Here is an 18,715-nt window from a genome sequence, read left to right on the forward strand (position 1 = left end):
AGCAAGGAGGGAGGGGAAAAAATGAGGAATTGATGCCGGGGGTTTAAGTGGAGAGCAAATGTTTTGAGAATGAGAGCAATGAATGTACAAATGTGCCTTACACAATTGATATATGTATGGTTTGTGATAAGAGTTGCATGAGCCCCTAATAAAATGATTTAAAAAAATAATTTCCAATGCAAAACTGTTTCCAACAGAAAAGTACAAAATTGATGTCTTAATAAAGCCTGAACTCAATATAGGACATATGGAAACATAAGGAAATCTGGAGAAAGAAATCTGAAAAATTCATACGCTTTTATGAAATTTCCCGGTTTTCCTCAGAGACTTAAATATGTAACTTATTAAAGCAACATTTTATTCCAAGAGTCCAGTCTAGAAAGTTAAATACACAGCTCCATACCAAAGTTCTTACTTCTCCGTCGTTATCACCAAGTAGCCTGTTTATGTTAATGGACTGTCCAAATTCCGTGGTAAGCAGCTTCCTCAATCTTTGAAGAGCCCACATCCGATGACTGGCAGCTGAGATGAGCAGACAAAAGTATCAGAAGCTTGAACGTTTTCTAACAAGTCAGACAGGTGTAACGATAAGGTGTCATTTACCTAAGGCACTCAACTGTGCACAGGCTGCAAGCGAGGCTGCCAGGCGAGGGACAATACTCCTATGAGATGCAAGGTTGAGCCGAAAGTCAAGCAAACATGTCACCAGGTCCATGGAGGGACAGGAGAGGATGCAGCGGTCAGAAAGAAGGTCTTTTGGGCCTGTGGATAAATCCATATTAATTTCTCCATGATAGATACGATGAGGACTACAACCTTAATGCAAGAGTTAAAAATTCCACTAGTATATTAGTGGCTCCTTAATCCATTTGGAATGTGGTCAATCAAAATGTGTCACACAGAATTGTCGTTTCTAATTCACATTAAATAGACACCTTAAAATCACATTTTAACTTTAAATCAAATGGCTAGAGTTGCGGTCTGGAATAATCACCCCTTTCCACATTGGTGAAGACAGAAATGCTATCCTAACAACTAAACAGTACAGACATCTCTGTAATTTTGATCCTCATTTAGCCTCAGCAGGCCCTTTGTCAGCATTTATTCCCAATAAAACAAGAGAACATGGATAAGAAAGTACTACATGAAAAATTCTATGTGTGTCTATGTTGCTATGCTAATGGCTCTCAGTTAAGTTGCCTACCCATTTTACCTGCAGCAGGCATGATGGGGTAGACAGTGAAGCGCCAGCCCCATCCATTCACAGACCCATCACTGATGAACTTCCATTTCAACTCATCTCCTGGGATACGCAGCTCACTGGACCAGTCAGACCACTCACGGCCTGGTGTAGAAAAATGTGTCTTGTGTTAGAGCCCTCTGATCTCGCGATCTATTTCTCTCTCACGCATGAATTTGAATACAAATCAAAATAACGCAATGCCTTACTGAAGGACAGCAGACTCTGCTAACCCAATTCCCATGTCTGAGTTCACCATGACAACCCTCTCGTGATGTGAATCACACCCTAACACTTGCACCCCTTCAACAACCAGTCCATTCTTCAGCCTTGCAGCAAGCACCTGGGACAGAAAAAGTGGTCACCAACCTGACAGCAGTCCCCATCCAGCAGAACCACCAGTGTTACCTGTGTTGCCTGAGTGCCCGCAGCAGCAGAGCTGTTAATACCCACGGTAAGAGCTACAAGAGCAGTCTTCTGAAGAAATTCTGAAATGGTAGGAGTCACTCAGGCAACATGAGCCCTTGTGAACCCCCAAAATGGAGTTCCCAGGAATATGGGTCATTCAGCACAGCCAGAAAAAGGCCATCCTGAGGGAAGAGCAGGGTAGAGAATCCAGGGCTATAGTGCTATGGCAGAGTGGGCTGCATAGTAGCTTCTTTGAGGAATACGGGGGCTTCAAAAAGTGTGTGGAAAAATACCATTATCTTTTAAGTCCATTTTTCCCATGGACTTTTTGAAGTTCCTGCCAAGACCCATCTGGTTGAGGATCTGGAAATGGACTAGAAGAATTTCCTGCTGGAAGTAGAGAAACTTTTATCTAACATTTACTGAAAAGTATATCAATAGGCATTTTGTCACTTGCCATTAAAAAACTCTGTTCATATGTGACCATAGGTACTTTACCCAGAGCTTTAAACCAAGGGTTTAGAAAACTTGGAAGAAATGTTTTGTTGGCACACAGCCATGCCAGTTCATTTACACAGGGTCTAGGGCTATATTCATGTTACACAGGTAGAGGTAAGTAGTTAGGATAGAGACCATAAGGAACAGAGCCTAGATTATTTATTATCTGGCCATTTTCAGAATAAATTTGACAACCACTACTTTAAGTGGTGGAAATGATCTCTCCAGATTATCGTAAAACTTTCTTCACCGTATAGAATAAGAGCTTTGTGTGGAACTCAATCCTCTTTGGAATTGCTTTAACATTGTATAAGTGCTTGTGTTCACCACAAAGCCTGGCTACACCTTCATGGTTTTCTGGTGGAGGCTGGTCTTCCCAAGCTAACTACGCTCCCAGTATGACCCTGTTCCCACTCTAGTAACTTTGGACACTCATAATCCTTTGTGTGATACTGACGCCTCTGAGAGAATTCTCTTATAGAATATATTAGAAAGTGGCAAATACAACATAAGGTACTTGACTGCTAAGCAACTGATATATCCTCCTTAACCCTGATTAAGAATGAGCTGTTACACTGAAACTCAGGAGTGCCCATGGCCTAATTTCTGATGGCCAGCAGACTATGCTTGTCTCTCTCACATCACCTGATCGCACTGAGACAATCCTATTGACACCATCCATAACAGTGAGAGGGTCGTGGCGCCGTTCTGTGGAACACTGTCGATCAAATTCCACTCTGAGTCCTTCTGCACCTGCAGTACAAATGAGCACACAACATTGTGACTACATCTACCAAACCACTACTGAACAACTTAAAACTCATCTCTCACCACAGGGGAGACATGACCCTAAAACTATGTTGACAACTACTAAAAAGCAGACAGGTAGAATTGACCTAAAGAACAATAGCCTAAGACTCTTAGTGACTCTAAGTGACCCTCCACCTCATGCCCACACCCCACCCTCAGCCATCACAAACACAAGATTATTCCTACTAAAAGAAAGGATAGTTTGCTTTGTGTGTTCATTTCTATGCAAATGTCCTTGCTGCAGCTCCAATGATCTATGCTAATAGGGAAGAACAACTCAAAAAAGAAGGCAAGAATCGTGCACAGATCTAGAAATGCAACACCACCAAACTATACATGTAACCAAGTTAATCGGTGTATGTCTTGCTGCATGTATTTGCAAAAACAAAATAAAGTTAAAACAGAAACCAACAAAGACATTTAAAGTATTTGAGTAAAGAAGTAACCAACAAAGAAAATAAAAGGTAGATGAGACAAGGATAATTAGGGGCAAGTGCTGCTAAAGAAGAAAACTGGAATCAAGGAAGAAAACAAATTCTATAAACTCTAAGAAAGCGTTCATGAAAGAAAAGAAAAAGACTGGGAACCACATAACAAAAATGCATGCACACACACACACACACACTCACACACACACTCACACTCATATTTGAGACTATCACTAGAATGACAAATATGAAAACAAAGAAATAAGCACTAAATATAGTTAATTGTAAAAAAAAGTCTAAACAAAGATTAAAAAGAATGAAGTAGAATATATAATAGTATGCTCTAGTAAACATAGCATAGTTATTTTGATAAATTTGGAAGAATGAAACAGCATATGTGAAAAAATGAACTGTCCAGCAACTATATTGGTAATGATGGTATTCGTATCATTTTCTAAGTCTGTTATGTATATGAGCTATCTTATAAACTCCTGCCTTTGAAACAGGAATTTTGGTGTAGAAGAGATAAACGTGGTAAGAGTTCCAGTAGAAATTCTCTAGTTCTGAATAAGAATAGAAAGTATCAGCATGAGCGCAAGGGGAAAAAATCAGTCTACCTGCCACTGTATCTGTCAATCAGTCTGTCCATCTATCCATTTATCTACTGATCCTATCTTTCCATGTAAAAGTAATAACCCAGCAGGAATGAATTGCCAATCACCCAGGCTGTGTTCTTGAAATGCATTCCAATTACAGAAATCAGGGCATATTGCAAGAACAGACCCACATCCCAAAGCAAATTGTCTGCCACCCAAGAAAATTCCAACTCACAGTAACCCTACAGGGCAGATTAGAACTGTCCTGGGGTTTCTGAGGCTGTAAATCTTCACCAGAGCATCATTCTTCTCCCTCAGAGAGGCTGCTCAGTTTGAACTGCTGACCTTTCCATTAGCATATCAACATGTAATCCACTACACTACCAGGGTTCCTAGGATTAGAATAGTCAAATGTATCATAAGCCACAAGCATCAAGTCCTATTAGATTGCAAAGCAGTTAATCAAGAAACCATTAGTAACTGTATGAGCCAGACTGAAGAGTTTCCATAGGGCAGAAATGGGATAACTTGAATAAGGATAAAAATCATAATGAATTTAAACCCATTACATATGTTCAAATCAGTATAGATGGGTAATAAAAAGTAAAAACAAATAACTAGTCACTTTTAAAATATATATATATGTATTTTTTTGGGGGGGTAGAAAAGAATTTTTGTTTCAATTTGGTTTTTTTTAATTTTTTTTTTTAATCAATTTATTGGGGCTCATAAAATTCATCACAATACATAGATCAATTGTGTAAGGCACATCTATACATTTGTTGCCCTCATCATTCCCAAAATTCGCTTGCCTCTTGGGTTCCCGAATCTTTTATAGAGTATTAGGGAATGGATTCATTCACTGGAACACTAGCAAACACAAAGAAAGAATCGAGCTTTTAATCTGCTATTCTTATGAAAAACAGTACCTCTGAGTAATTCAAGAATGGCAATGTTTCTTTACAAGCATTCCATCTAATAAAAAAGAAAGATTGCATTTTTCAACACCAATAGACTGATGGCTCTAGGCATCAAGTACAACAGTAGTTAACTGCCAGCAAGATGAATATGGGTGTGGCCTTCGCATAAAGAAGGGCTGAGGAACCTCCTCTTCTCTCTCTGCCTTCACATTGCTTTTGAGCAGCCACACTGAGATCTGGACAAGCTCTGGAGGTGCGTCCACTGCTATTGAATCCACAAGACTTTGCACCCTCCAGCCGGTGATGTTCCTGCACACTGCATTACTGCATGTGGCTTCGTAAGTCTGAAGAAAGACTTATGGGCTAGTGTTGGACTTATGGGCTTGAGTTGGACTGCGCTAGGATGTTTTATAGATGCATAATTACTTCTTATATAAAGCTCTCTCTTCCACATGAGTATCACTGGATTTGTTTCTCTAGTAAACCCATTCTAACACAGTTCTGATGCAGTGAACCCTAATGACAGAAGACCTGATGAGCTGTGGAAGAATTTCATGAACATAATTTGTGAAGAAAGTAAAAGATCATTAAAAAAGAAGGGAAAAAAGGAAAAGATCAAAGTGAATGTCATAAGAAAATCTGAAAGTTGTTCTTAATTGTAGAGTAGCTAAAGCAAATAGAAGAAATGATGAAGTCGAAGAGCAGAGTAGAAAATTTAAACAGGGAGCTTAAGAAGAAAAAGTCGAACAAAAAATCTTACCATAGTGAATGAGGGGGGGAGTGCAGAGTGGAGACCCAAAGCCCATCTGTAGGCCACTGGACATCCCCTTGCAGAGGGGTCTCGGGGAGGAGACAAGCCAGTCAGGGTGCGATGTAGCAAACATGAAAAATACAACTTTCCTCTAGTTCCCAAATGCTTCCTCACCCCTACCCCCACTCCCCATCATGATCCGAATTCTACCTTGCAAGTCTGGCTAGACCAGAGGATGTACACTGGTACAGATAGGAACTAGAAACACAGGGAATCCAGGACGGATGATCCCTTCAGGACCAGTGGTGTGAGTGGCGATACTGGGAGCGAGGAGGGAAGGTGGGGTAGAAAGGGGAAACCGATAATAAGGATCTACATTATGACCTCCTCCCTGGGGGACAGACAACAGAAAAGTGGGTGAAGGGAGACATAGAACAGGGCAAAATATGACAAAATAATAATTTATAAATTATCAAGGTCTCATGAGGGAGGGGGGGAAAGGAGGACCTGATGCAGGGGCTTAAGTGGAGAGCAAACGTTTTGAAAATGATGAGGGCAATGAATGTACAAATGTGCTTTACACAACTGATGTATGTATGGATTGTGATAAGAGTTGGATGAGCCCCTAATAAAATGACTAAAAGAAGAAAAAGTCAAATATTATAATGAAATGTGCTAAGACTTAGGAGTCAGAAAACCAAGATGGACAAACACATGGCTGAACAATTCAGCATATCTGAAACTGGAAGAACTCAAGGGAAAAATTGAAGCCGCTAGTTGCAACTTTGAAGGAGTCTATAGGCAAAATAACGAATGGTGCAGAAAGCAGCAAAAGAAACTGAAAGAATATAATCATTGCACCAGCAAGAACGAGATGACATTAAACCATTTCTGGAGGGAGCATGTGAGCAAGAAACAATGGTGCTGAAGGAAGAAGTTCAAGCTGTACTAAAGACATTAGGCCAAAAACATGGCTCCAGGAATTGATGGGATGCCTACTGAAATATTTCAACAAACTGATGAAGCTGGATTTCTGGAACGCAGAAGCAGTTAATCTGGAACACAACTAGTTAAGACAACGCACTGGAAGAGATCCGTATTTTCCCCCCAAAAGGTGATCCAATGGAATGCTCAAACTATGTAACAATATAACTGATATCACATGCAAGTAAAATATTGCTAAAGATCATCCAACAACAGTTGCAAGCAGTATACTGACAGGGAAGTCACAGAGGATCAAATTGGATTCAGAAGAGGACACGGGACAAGGATATCATTATAGATGTCAGAAGGATCATGGCTCAAAGCAGAACACCAGAAAGATATTTACGTGTATTTCACTGACTACGCCAAGGCATTTGACTGTGTGGATCATAACAAACTATGGATAGCATAAAGAAGAAAGGGCATTCCCAGAACACTTCATTGTGCTCATGAAAACTTGTACATGGTCAGGAGGCAGTTGTGGGAACAGAACAAGGGAAGACTGCATGGCTTAAAATACGGAAAGGTGTGGGACCGGGTTGTATCTTCTAACCATACTTATTCAATCTGTATGCTGAGCCAATGATCAGAGAAGCTGGTGATATGAAAAAGAATGTGGAATCAGATTGGAGGAAGGCTTATTAACAACCTTCAATATGCAGATGACATAGCTTTGCCTGATGAAAGTTAAGGACTGGAAGCACTTGATGAAAATCAAGGATTTTATCCTTCAGTTGGGCCAACTAGCTGTTTTCCAAATTTCCTCACATAGATGAGTGACTGCTTCCAGTATATTATCAGCTTGTTGAAACATTTCAATGGGTATTCCACCAATTCCTGGAGCCTTGTTTTTGGCTAATGCTTTCAGTGCAGTTTGAACTTCTTCCTTCAGCACCATTGGTTCTTGTTCATGTGCGACCTCCTGAAATTGTGGAAAGTTGACTAGTTCTTTCTGGTACAGTACTCTGTGTATTCTTTCCATCCTCTGTTGACGCTTCTAGCATCATTCAATATTTTGCCTTAAGGATCTTTGAAAATTGCAACTCAAGAATTGAATTGAATTTTCTTTCCTTTTGCTTGAGAATATTTAGTTTGGTCTTCCGAGCTGCCCTTTGAAAATTTCGATTCAGCTCCTTTACTTCACATGCCTTAGCTACTCTATGATTAAGAGCAAGTTTCTGAATCTCTTCTGACACCCACTTTGATTTTTTTCTTTCTTTCCTGTCTTTTTAATGTCCTTTACTCTCTTCATGAATGATGTTATTGATGTCCTCCCACAGCTCACCAGGGCTTCTATCATTAGTGTTCAACGCAGCAAATCTGTTCTTGAGATGTTCTGGAAATTCAGGTGGGATAAACTCAAGGTTATATTTTGGCTGTGCATTTATTTTACTTTTCTTCAGCTTCAACCTGAACTTACATAAGAGAGTGATTGATGGTCTGTCCCATAGTTGCTCCTGGTCTGGTTTTAGCTGCTGATAATTGAGTTTCTCTATTGTATGTTCCCACATAGACAGCCAATTTGATTTGGTGTATTCCCATCTGGGGAAGTCCAATGTGTACAGTTGTTTCTTGTGTTGTTGGGAAAAATGGTATTTTCTATGAACAAGTTGTTGGTCTTGCAAAATTCTATCAAGTGATCTGCAGCTTCATTTCTATCACCAAGTCCCTATTTTCCAACCACTGTTCCTTCCGTTTTGTTTTCCAACTGGTGCATTCCAATCACCAATACCTATCAATGTATCTTGATTGCATGTTTGATCAATTTCCAACTAAAGTTGTTGATGAATTTCTTCATCACTAACTTTTGTAATTGGTACACAAAGCTGTTTTATAACTGTATTGATTGGATTTCCTTTAAGCCGAATATATATAATCCAATCACAGATAGCACTGTACTTCATGATAGAATTATAAAGATCCTTTAAGACAATAAATGCCACGCCATTCTTCTTGAGTATGTTATGCCTGGCATAGTAAATCATTTTCTGATTCAAAATGGCCAATACCAGTCCATGTCAGCTAAATAATGACTCATTTGTTGAATGATCCTCTGTAACATTTTACTTAAAGTGATAGTAAAATATTGTTCTGTAATTTCTGCATTCTGTGGGTATAAATATAGATCTCTTCCACTCAGTTAGCCAAGTAAACGTCTTTCAAATTTCTTGGCTTGAGTAAGTACCTCATTCTTTCTTCAGCATGCCGGAATAGTTCCATTGGTATTCGATCAATTTCAGGAGCCTTGGTTTTTGCTACTGCTTTTAGTACAGCTTAGGATTTATTCCTTTAGTACTACCAGTTCTTGGATATATGCCACCTTTTGAAATAATCACATGCTGACTAGTTCTTTGGGGAAAGTACCTCTGAGAATTCCTTCCATCTTCGTTTGATGTTTACTGTATCGTCCAATATTTTGTCCATAGAATCTATTAATATTGCAACTTAGGACTTGAGCTTTTTTTCTTCAGGTCTTTCAGCTTTTAAGACATACTGAGTGTGTTCATTCATGCAAATGCTGTGATTAAAAATACTACGGCCTTGGTCAGATTCACCTTAGTCCTCAAAGTAACATCTTTGCTTTTTAACACGTTTAATAGTCTTGTACAGCGTATTTTCCCAGTGCACTAAGTTCTTTGTTGTTGTTTTTTAACTGCTGTTTCCATAAGCATTATGGATCCATGTAAAACAAAATTTTTGACAACTTCTATCTTTTCTTCAATATCATGATGGTGTCTACTGGTCTACTTAATAGCATTCTTGTTTTCTCTACATTGAATTATTATCCATATATATATATATATATATATTACTACTAAAGGGATTTGTTTGTGGAGGTAACTGAATACCAAAAGTTAGAATCAGTAGAGTAACGATACAGTCATTAATCCACAGCAATAACTCCCTCATTCAGCAACAAGTCTCTCCTTAGTCCTCAGCCTCTCAGTCACATGATCCTTTGGCTTTTGCATCTATGGACCAAGAAGCCTCCTGACAGGCTCTGTCTCAGAGCCTCAAAGTCTGAGCACTGCTCCTCTATTCTGTCTTTTGGTATCCTAGCCTTGGCCTCTGGTCTTGGCCTGGCTCTGATATTCAGTTCCATAGTCTTTGTGCCTCAACACCCAGTGCCTCTTGTTTCAGCCTCCATCACTTCCAACAAATTTCTTGAACACGCTCTTCCAATGGTCGTAGGCTTTCTGTGTATAAGATAGGCTTACCCACAGCGGAAGAGATTGGATGGCAGCAGGGTTTTGATCTCTTACAGACTATCTCCCCAAGCAAATGAAGGTTGTAACTTTTTTCACACCTTCTACTATTTAGGACTACAATTAAAGTTAGAACTTAATCGCATTCCAAGCTTGTTTTTGTTTGCTTTGTTAATCATCTTATTAGGGGCTCATACAACTCTTATCACAATCCATACATACACCAATTGCGTAAGGCATATTTGTACATTCATTGCCCTCATCATTCTCAAAACATTTGGTCTCCACTTAAGACCCTGCCATCAGCTCATTTCCCTTCCCCCTCCCCGCTCTCCCCTCCCACATGAACCCTAGATAATTTATAAATTATTATTTTGTCATATCTTGCACTGTCCGACATCTCCATTCACCCATTTTTCTGTTGTCCGTCCCCCAGGGAGAAGGTTATATGTAGATCCTTGTAATCGGTTCCCCCTTTCCACCCCACCCTCCCTCCACCCTCCAGGTATCACCACTCTCACCACTGGTCCTAAAGGGATCATCCAGTTCTTATTTGTGCCAGTGTACATCCTCTGGTCTAGCCAGATTTGTAAGATAGAATTGGGATCATGATGGTGGTGGGGGGAGGTCGGGGCGGCAAGGGAAGAAGCATTTCGGAACTAGAGGAAAGCTGTTTGTTTCATTGTTGCTACACTGCACTGACTGGCTCGTCTCCTCCCCACAACCCTTCCGTAAAGGGATGTCCAATTGCCTACATATGGGCTTTGGGTCTCCACTCTGCACTTCCCCTCATTCTCCATGATATACTTTTTTGTTCTGATTATGCCTGATACCTGATCCCTTCAACACCTCATGATCACACAGGCTGGTGGGCTTCTTCCATGTGGGCTTTGTTGCTTCTAAACTAGATGGCCGCTTGTTTACCTTCAACCTTTAAGACTCCAGATGCTATATCTTTTGATAGCAGGGCACCATCAGCTTTCTTCACCACATTTACTTATGCACCCGCTTTGTCTTCAGTGATTGTGTCAGGAAGGTGAGCATCATGGAATGCCAGTTTAATAGAACAAAGTATTTTTGCATTGTGGAAGTACTTGAGTGGAGGCCCAAAGTCCACCTGCTACCTTAATACTAGAGCTATAAATATATACACATAAATCTATTTCCCTATCCTCATATATATATTTACATATGTACATGCCTTTATTTAGACCTCTACAAATGCCCTTTACCTCCTAGCTCTTTCCTCTATTTCCTTTTTTTATTTTTCTCTTGTCTCACTATCATGTTCAGCCTTTATTAGGATTTCAATAATTCCTCTCGGTTACAATACCCTTGGTCAAGACCTACCAGGCCTCCTACACCCTCATCACCACCTATGTGGATCACTTGTTGTTCCCTTGTCTCTGGGTTTGTTAATACCACTACCTTTCCCCCCACTTCCCCGTCTCTCGTGTCCCCCCAGAACTGTTGGTCCCATTGTTTTCTCCTCCAGATTGTTCATCCAGCCTATCTTATTTAGACAGACCTGCAAAGATAATAACATGCACAAAAACAAGACAGAGCAAAACCAAGCAACAAAATAAAACAACAACAAGCCAATGACAAAAAGTAAAACAAAACACAAGAAAGAAAAGCTTGTAGTTAGTTCAAGGACCGTTTGTTGGCCTTTAAGAATGTTTTCCAGTCGAGTCCGTTGGGGCACCAAGCCCTGGCCCCACAGTCTATTTTTGGTATTCTGTGGGGACTTCGTTGCTCTGCTTCCCTTGCTGTTCTGTTTCCCCGACCTTAGTGTTTTGCCTAGGTGTAGTGGGATCAGATCGGGCCCAATTCCCATACTGTGTCTTCTCCAGTGTTGTCCCGTGTAGGGCTGTGGGTCAGTGAGGGATCTCGTGTCTCACAGTGGGGCCGGCCATGTGGTCTTCTCTGTGGATTGGCTGCTCTGAGCGGGAATATCGTCCTCAAGGCTTGATGGGCCAGGATGTGCTCCACTCTGTCTTCCTCCCCCTTCATTTGCTCCCATGTGCTCTGATCTGACATATCTCTCTCCCAGAGCTGCAGATTCGGCACTGTCCTCTGAATAAATTCTTCTGCGGGAAGGTGTCCACATAGTTGGGATTGGGGCCATCCCCTCAGAATTATTATCCATATTGAGGGGTATACTCTTTAACCTACGACAGTAAGTGCTTCAAGTCCTCTTCACTTTCAGCAATCACAGTGGTGTCATCTGTGTCACAGGTTGCTAATAAAGCTTCCTTTAATTCTGATGCTGTCTTCTCCTTCACATATCTAGTTCTTCACTGGTGAAAGGCTACAAGTATGGTACACACTTTTCCTGATTTTGAACCCCAGAGTATCCCGTTGTTCTGTTTTAAAAACTGCCTGTTGGTCTGTGTACAGGTTCTGGCAGGAGCAATGAAATCTTCTGGAATTCCCAATCTTCACAATGTTATCCATAGTTGTTTATGATCCACATAACCAAATACCTTTGCATAGTTAATACAAATAAATAACTTTCTGATATACTCTGCCTTCATTCAAGATCCATATGACGTTAGCAATAATATCCCTCATTTCTTCTTCTACATGCAGCATGAATTTCTACCTGTTTCAATGTATTACTGCAATATAATATTTCATATTATATTCATAAATATTTCTCTTACATGTGAAATCATATTATTCAGTTACTCATGACATTCATTACAATCTCCAGGATATAAAAGCACTCATTCTATTTCACCCTTATGTTTACCACTTCCATTAATCCTTCTTTCCTATCCCTTCCTGCCCGTGTGAGCTGTATCCTTGGGGAAAAACTACCACTGTTCACTCATATTGTACTAAAGAGTGAGCACCTCCCTCCTTGTTCACCTTATATGCTGTTTACCACTTGGCTGAAAGCTAGCATTATGAGTGAGTTCAGTTCCTGGCATAAGTGTATCTATGGATTTTATTTTTGGAAGTTCCTCTAATCTCCACCAGACCAGTAAGCAACTTTCTTGCGTGTGATTTTGAGTTTTCTCCCACATTTTTCTCCCACTCTAAGCCCATCTACTGTGATCCATTTCAAAGTGGTCAGCAGTAGTATCCAGGCACCATCTAGTTTTTAATGTCCCAAGGTTATAGAAATTGTCGTTCATATGATCCATTAGTCTTTTGGACTAATTGTTTCTTTGTCCTTTCCCCCCTACTCTTTTTAAAAATTTGAATACATCACTTTATTGGGGGCTCTTACAGCTCTTATAAAAATCCATACATCTGTATCAACCACATTTGTACATATGTTGCCATCACCATCTTCTAAACATTTTCTTTCACTTGAGACCTTGCCATCAGCTCTTCTTTCCCCTCCCTCCCACACTCATGAACCCTTGATAACTTGTAAATTATATTTTATTTTCATATTTTACACCATCTGCTCCGCTGTCTCCCTTTCTGTTGTTCGTTTCCGCCACCCAATCCCCCTCTGGGAGAGGTGTTGTACACTGATCGTTGTGATCGGTTCCCCCATCCTCTCCCATCCTCCCCCTACCCTCATGGTATTGCTACTCTTATTGGTCCTGAGGGGTTTACGTGTCCTGGATTCTGTGTGTCAAAAGCTCTTCTCTGTACCAGTGCACATGCTCTGGTCTACCCAGATTTGTGAGGTAGAACTGGGGTCATGATAGTGAGGGTGGGGGGAGCAGTACAGAACTAGAGGAAAGGTGTGTGTTTTCTTGGTGCTATACTGCATCCTGGCTGGCTCATCCCTTCCTTGTGAACTTTCTGTGAGGGGACCTTCAACTGTCTACAGACCCCCTCATTCACATCGAAGTGTTGTTTGTTTGGGGTCTTCTGATGCCTGATACCTGATCCTGCCGACACCTCGTGATCACACAGGTCCGTGTGCTTATTCCACGTGGGCTGTGTTGCATCCCTGCTAGATGGCTGCTTGTTTAACTTCACGCCTTTAAGACCCCAGACACTACATCTTGTAATAGCTAGACTAATTGTTTCTTTATCTCTTCAATTTTCTTCCTATTCTTGCTGTTCCAACTTCCTGTTCTGACAATACAGGTAGTTTACAACTTAAATGACATCTTTCCTTAACTGTGTTATTTACTTTTTGGCCAATCTGTTTATTGCTTTTTAAATCCCAGTACTCCAGATATGGGAACTTTCCCAAATCTCACTGGCTCAGTTTCCTCTGGGAAGCTCTGCCGGTTAAAAGGACAGGGTCTACCCACAACAGTGGGTAGAAGAGAACGAAGAACACAGCCTTTGCCTTTGCTTCTTTTTTCTTTTGTTCACTTAATTTATGCTGAGGCATGCTATTGAATCACCTGTCTTTGGAATGCGCACAAATATAGATCACTTCCAGTCAGCCTGCTATCTATCTTTCAAATTTGTTGGTGTAGACAAGTGAGTGCTTTCAGAAGGGCATCACTAGTTATAGGAAAAAGCCAACCCAAACCACAGTGAGATAACACTTTACATTCACTAGGCCCCTTAGAGGAGGATGGAACGAAGTCAGGCAACCATTAGACACCTATGAAGACCCCAAACTGAGCGTGCTCGGATTCAAGTCCCCCCCAAACCAGTGGGAGGTACGCCTGGTAAGGCCAAACTAGGCCCAGGCTCATTATGACATCACCCAGGTGGGCCTAATTCAATCAATGGAGTCAACTAATACCACCAACTACACCTTCCCCCAGTCAAGGGGTGGGCTAGTATAAAAGCAGGGAGCATGCTCTGGGACTGTCTCTTACCCTGCTCCTGGTCAAAGGCAGATAGAGGGGGAGGGTCTCCCTCCCCCACATGGGTGCACATGTGGCCCCTCAGGGCCTACTCAGAGCCCAAAGCCTCTTGGCCTACATGCTCTCAGCCTCTAGGGTTCTTGGGTCTGGCCTCCCAGGATCCCACTCAAGATCCGCACGTGTGGGTGCTCTTTACCATGTCGTTGTTTGGGGCCAGTTGTGAGACTATAAAACCCTAAACTGTCCTGCCCTTCATAAAAACCCACTTGGATTACAAAACGGACTTCGGCGTGAATTCTTTCATCATGCAAAGCCAAGAACCAAGGTGTTTCCAACTCCAGAAACCAAACAAAGGGGTTGTATGAAACCACTATTATAAAATCAAGAAAGAGTTTTCACATTAAATGAAACTTTTTTTCTTTTGCTGGTTATCAGTGATGGGAGAGGAAGGGAGGAAGGGAAAGTTACTGGCTAGAAGGTAGATAAGTCTGGGAGGCTAGGGCTCCAGTGGAGGTAACCTTTGCGTTCCTGGGTTGAAGATGCATACCACTCACATTCTCTTAAGTAAAAATTATGTCCCTCAATATCCCCCTATAATAATGCCAAATTTAAAGTGCTATTTGCAAACACATGGTCACTCACTATACTCTTGAAGATCAATTGCTTGAAGGCTATCTGCCTGAAGGTTGTCTGCCATCAGAGCCAATCTATCCCACCCTAAATCCAGCTCACGTCCACCTGATAAGGATAATGGATTGTTCTCCGGGAAAAGAGCTCAAAGACATCTAAAGTCAGACCAGCTCAGAGGGAATCAAGGTTAGACTGCCTTCTTGATTCTAAAGTCCACCCATCTTGTTATGTATTTACCTTCTTATCACATATATGCCTCTGGTGCCTCCCTTTCCTATTGTGGGTATACCCCTTGCTCGTCCCTTTCCTGTTACATATATGCCCCTTGTACAACCCCTTCCTGTTATGCATGTGCTTACTGTTGTCTGCATGCCTGAGATTATATAAACTCTTGAGATTACATTATAATCTCTCTGCTTGGACCTGGTTCCTAAAGTGAATTCCTGCATGCTTTATCTTGTCTGATGTCTCTTTAATTTACCCCTGAATTACACAACCATCCCCTTGGACCCATTCAGTTGTGGAGGCTGGTCCCCCACAAGAGAATTAAGGAGGAGTGCAACCACCTTTTTCTGGTCACTGCCTTTAAGTTTACTTAAAGGTGCGGTCTATTTCTATAGTAGCAGACCCCTTGTAAAGGCTTCCCTTTCTTGCTGGTCTGGATCTTGTTAAATACAAGTTCATAGTCCTGCCATATTGCCTCTAATCCTGGGAGCTATCCTTGGCCTGCCATATTGCCTATTAATCTTGGATTCTTTTGACTCTGGAGTCACTTACTGCCCCGGTTTATCTCTTTGCTTCATAATTCACCAGCACTGGTGTTTATGTGAATACAGAAAAGCCAAAAGCCTGACTTGCAAGCCATGCATACACCTGCTTCATCCTGCACCACTCTGGTCTTCTGCTTTTTGGTTTGTTAGCCCTGGCAGCTATTCGAGTTAGGAAAAGCTTCCAAGTTTAACATCTGAGCAACAGACTTGAGTCAGACTGGACGTAGATGCTTCTACAACTGTGTGAGTCATTTACTTGATATAAAAGTTTCTTTTCTCTTGTGTATGTAACTGGTTTTTCTTCTCTAGAGAACCCCACCTAACACACTTTTGCTTCAAATGTGCATGTGGATGTGTTCGAGCTTATAGCTGACAAAGTTAGGAAGGCTTCTGAGACAGACCCCAACAGCTTGAGAGAGTGAATTGCTAGATCTGGGGGATTAGTACCATAGTTTTGGGAGACATCAAGGTCAATTAACATAACATAGTTCACAAACACAATGGTCTACATCCTATTTTGGTGTGTAGCTGCTGGGGTCTTAAAAACTCACGAGCAATCATCTAAGGTGCAACTATTGGTCTCTCCCCATCCAAAACAAAGAATAATGAAAACTGAGAGATATATGAAAAGAATTGGACTATGGGTCATGCTAACAGCTTCAACAAACCTGGTACCAGAAGAACTAGATGGTGGCTAGCTACTACCAATTGCTCGGAAAAGGATCACTTTAGAACAGTGGTTCTCAACCTTCCTAATGCCACGACCCTTTAATACAGTTCCTCATGTTGTGGTGAGCCCCCCCACCATAAAATTATTTTCATTACTACTTCATCACTATAATTTTGCTACTGTTATTAATTGGGTGACCCCTGTGAAAGGGTGATTCAACCCCCAAAGGGGTTACGTTGTGAACCGCTGCTTTAGAAGGTCTTAGGTGGAGGGGGAGAAAAATGTGGAACAAAACCTAGAATCATAAAAGATTCATAAGACTTACTGGTCAGATATAAACCTGTGGAACCCCAAGACTATGGCCCTTAGTTGCCCTTCAGGTCTGGAACCAAACTCACCCGTGTTAAAATAATCAACCATTTAAGATAAAAAAGAGTGTTTACCCAATGAGCAAGTTCAGAAGATTAAGAAGGAGGGTTAGCAACAGAGGAAATGGGATAAGTGATGGTACATTGTGAGGAATACATGGATGAGCGGAAACAAAATGTATGTGAATTATTGAATGTGAAATTGATTATTTTCTCTATAAACCTATCCTCAATTCACAAGAAAAAGTTAAAAAAAGAGAGAGAGAAGGTAATTTTTGAAAATGGATGATAAAAAAAGAAAATCATTGCTTAGAGGCCCTGAGTTTCAGGTGATAGAAAAAAATTGTTAATGAACACTGGTGAGTTTGCACAAAATGGAGAATCGAATTAATTTCATGAATTGTACATGTAAAATATGTTGAAATGGCAATCGTTTATTATATATATTATATTTTACCACAATTAACAATAACAACAAAAGCAGCAGCAGATTAGAGTAAAGAGACTTAAAAGCTGATCCACACGAAGGTGACAGGAATTGTCCCAAAACTGGCAGTGATGGTGCACTCCAGATGGGGTGCTTTTCACAGGAGAGAGCTAGCACTGGACCCACAGAAGGCTTCTCAGCGCTGCCACAAAACTATATTTTAGACATGGGGTTTGCTTATAAGGGCATCCACCCAATAAGCGTTAAGCCAATACTTTATTTTGTTTGATTGTATGGATCATACTTATTGGCAAAACAAAAAATAAATTATTTTTTGCAAAGGAAGAAAAACATTTCTTTAACTTCTCCTCTACAAAAACAATGTTTATTTCTATCGATGCCATTATACAAATCAAATTTAGTCTTTAAAGGCAACATCTCTTTTCAGCCCCTCCCCACTGTTCAGTCATGAATACCTGGTATTTTCACTGTGCCACTCGTGGAGGTGTCATCAGTGTAGGGGTGGCTGCTTTCCACCACCACTGGTTGGGAAGAAAGGCGGCCACTCTGTGAGTCTGTTGCTACGTCCTCCAACTCGGTTACACACAGCTCCAACAACATATCTGCCACCTGTGAGAGGAAGCAGGGATCACATGAGGACATCAACTGGCCGTCATACCTGGGTAAAAGAACACTTGTGATCTCACCAAAAAGACACTAACTTTGCTTTACCTGCAGTAGACCTTTCCACACGGGACAGTGAGGTCGACTGGAAGAATCTGAGAAATCTAGCAGAGTTTACAAAGATGCTATGAAACTGAGATGACCTAGATAAAAATAGTCAAGAGGCCCCTGGGACAGAGGCCACTTAGTATCTGTCAAGTGAGAAGATGAAAAGCCTTTGATGACAAGCTCCTTTTTATAACAGGCCAAGTTACTTCCTAGTGAGGAAGGTAGGGAAAGACTGGAAAGAACATGAAAGTGATAAAAATTACCAAGCTCCAATAAGGCACTGGGGGTCAAGTAGGAGGGGACAGAAGCATACTTTAAAGTTCTGTAGTTAAAACACTGGTTCTATAACATAAAGAGCTAGATGAATGGTAGTCAACCAGACAAAAAACGAATATTGGCAGTCAGAAGATAGGGAAACAACTGCGTCAAGTTCCATTCCACATTCCAAACATTTTTTGTAATCGTTTTATTAGGGGCTCATACAACTCTTATCACAATCCATACATACATCAATTGTGTAAAGCACATTTGTACATTC

General features: G+C 41.0%; 1 protein-coding gene across 1 annotated transcript in view; it reads right to left on the bottom strand.

Moving 5' to 3' along the window:
* Positions 1-18,715, bottom strand: part of HERC2 (HECT and RLD domain containing E3 ubiquitin protein ligase 2) — a 283,798-nt gene that overhangs the window by 46,461 nt on the left and 218,622 nt on the right. The window contains exons 70-74 of the mRNA XM_004700032.2: positions 17,922-18,075; positions 2,792-2,899; positions 1,214-1,345; positions 604-762; positions 404-522 (exon numbers count right to left, since the gene is read on the bottom strand). Of these exons, the coding sequence (XP_004700089.1) occupies positions 404-522; positions 604-762; positions 1,214-1,345; positions 2,792-2,899; positions 17,922-18,075 (672 nt within the window). The remainder of the gene's footprint in view (positions 1-403; positions 523-603; positions 763-1,213; positions 1,346-2,791; positions 2,900-17,921; positions 18,076-18,715) is intronic.

The sequence above is a fragment of the Echinops telfairi genome, unplaced genomic scaffold (assembly GCF_000313985.2).
Source record: "Echinops telfairi isolate 266 unplaced genomic scaffold, ASM31398v2 ScPeMD7_7475;HRSCAF=8513, whole genome shotgun sequence".
Classification (NCBI taxonomy): Eukaryota; Metazoa; Chordata; class Mammalia; order Afrosoricida; family Tenrecidae; genus Echinops; species Echinops telfairi.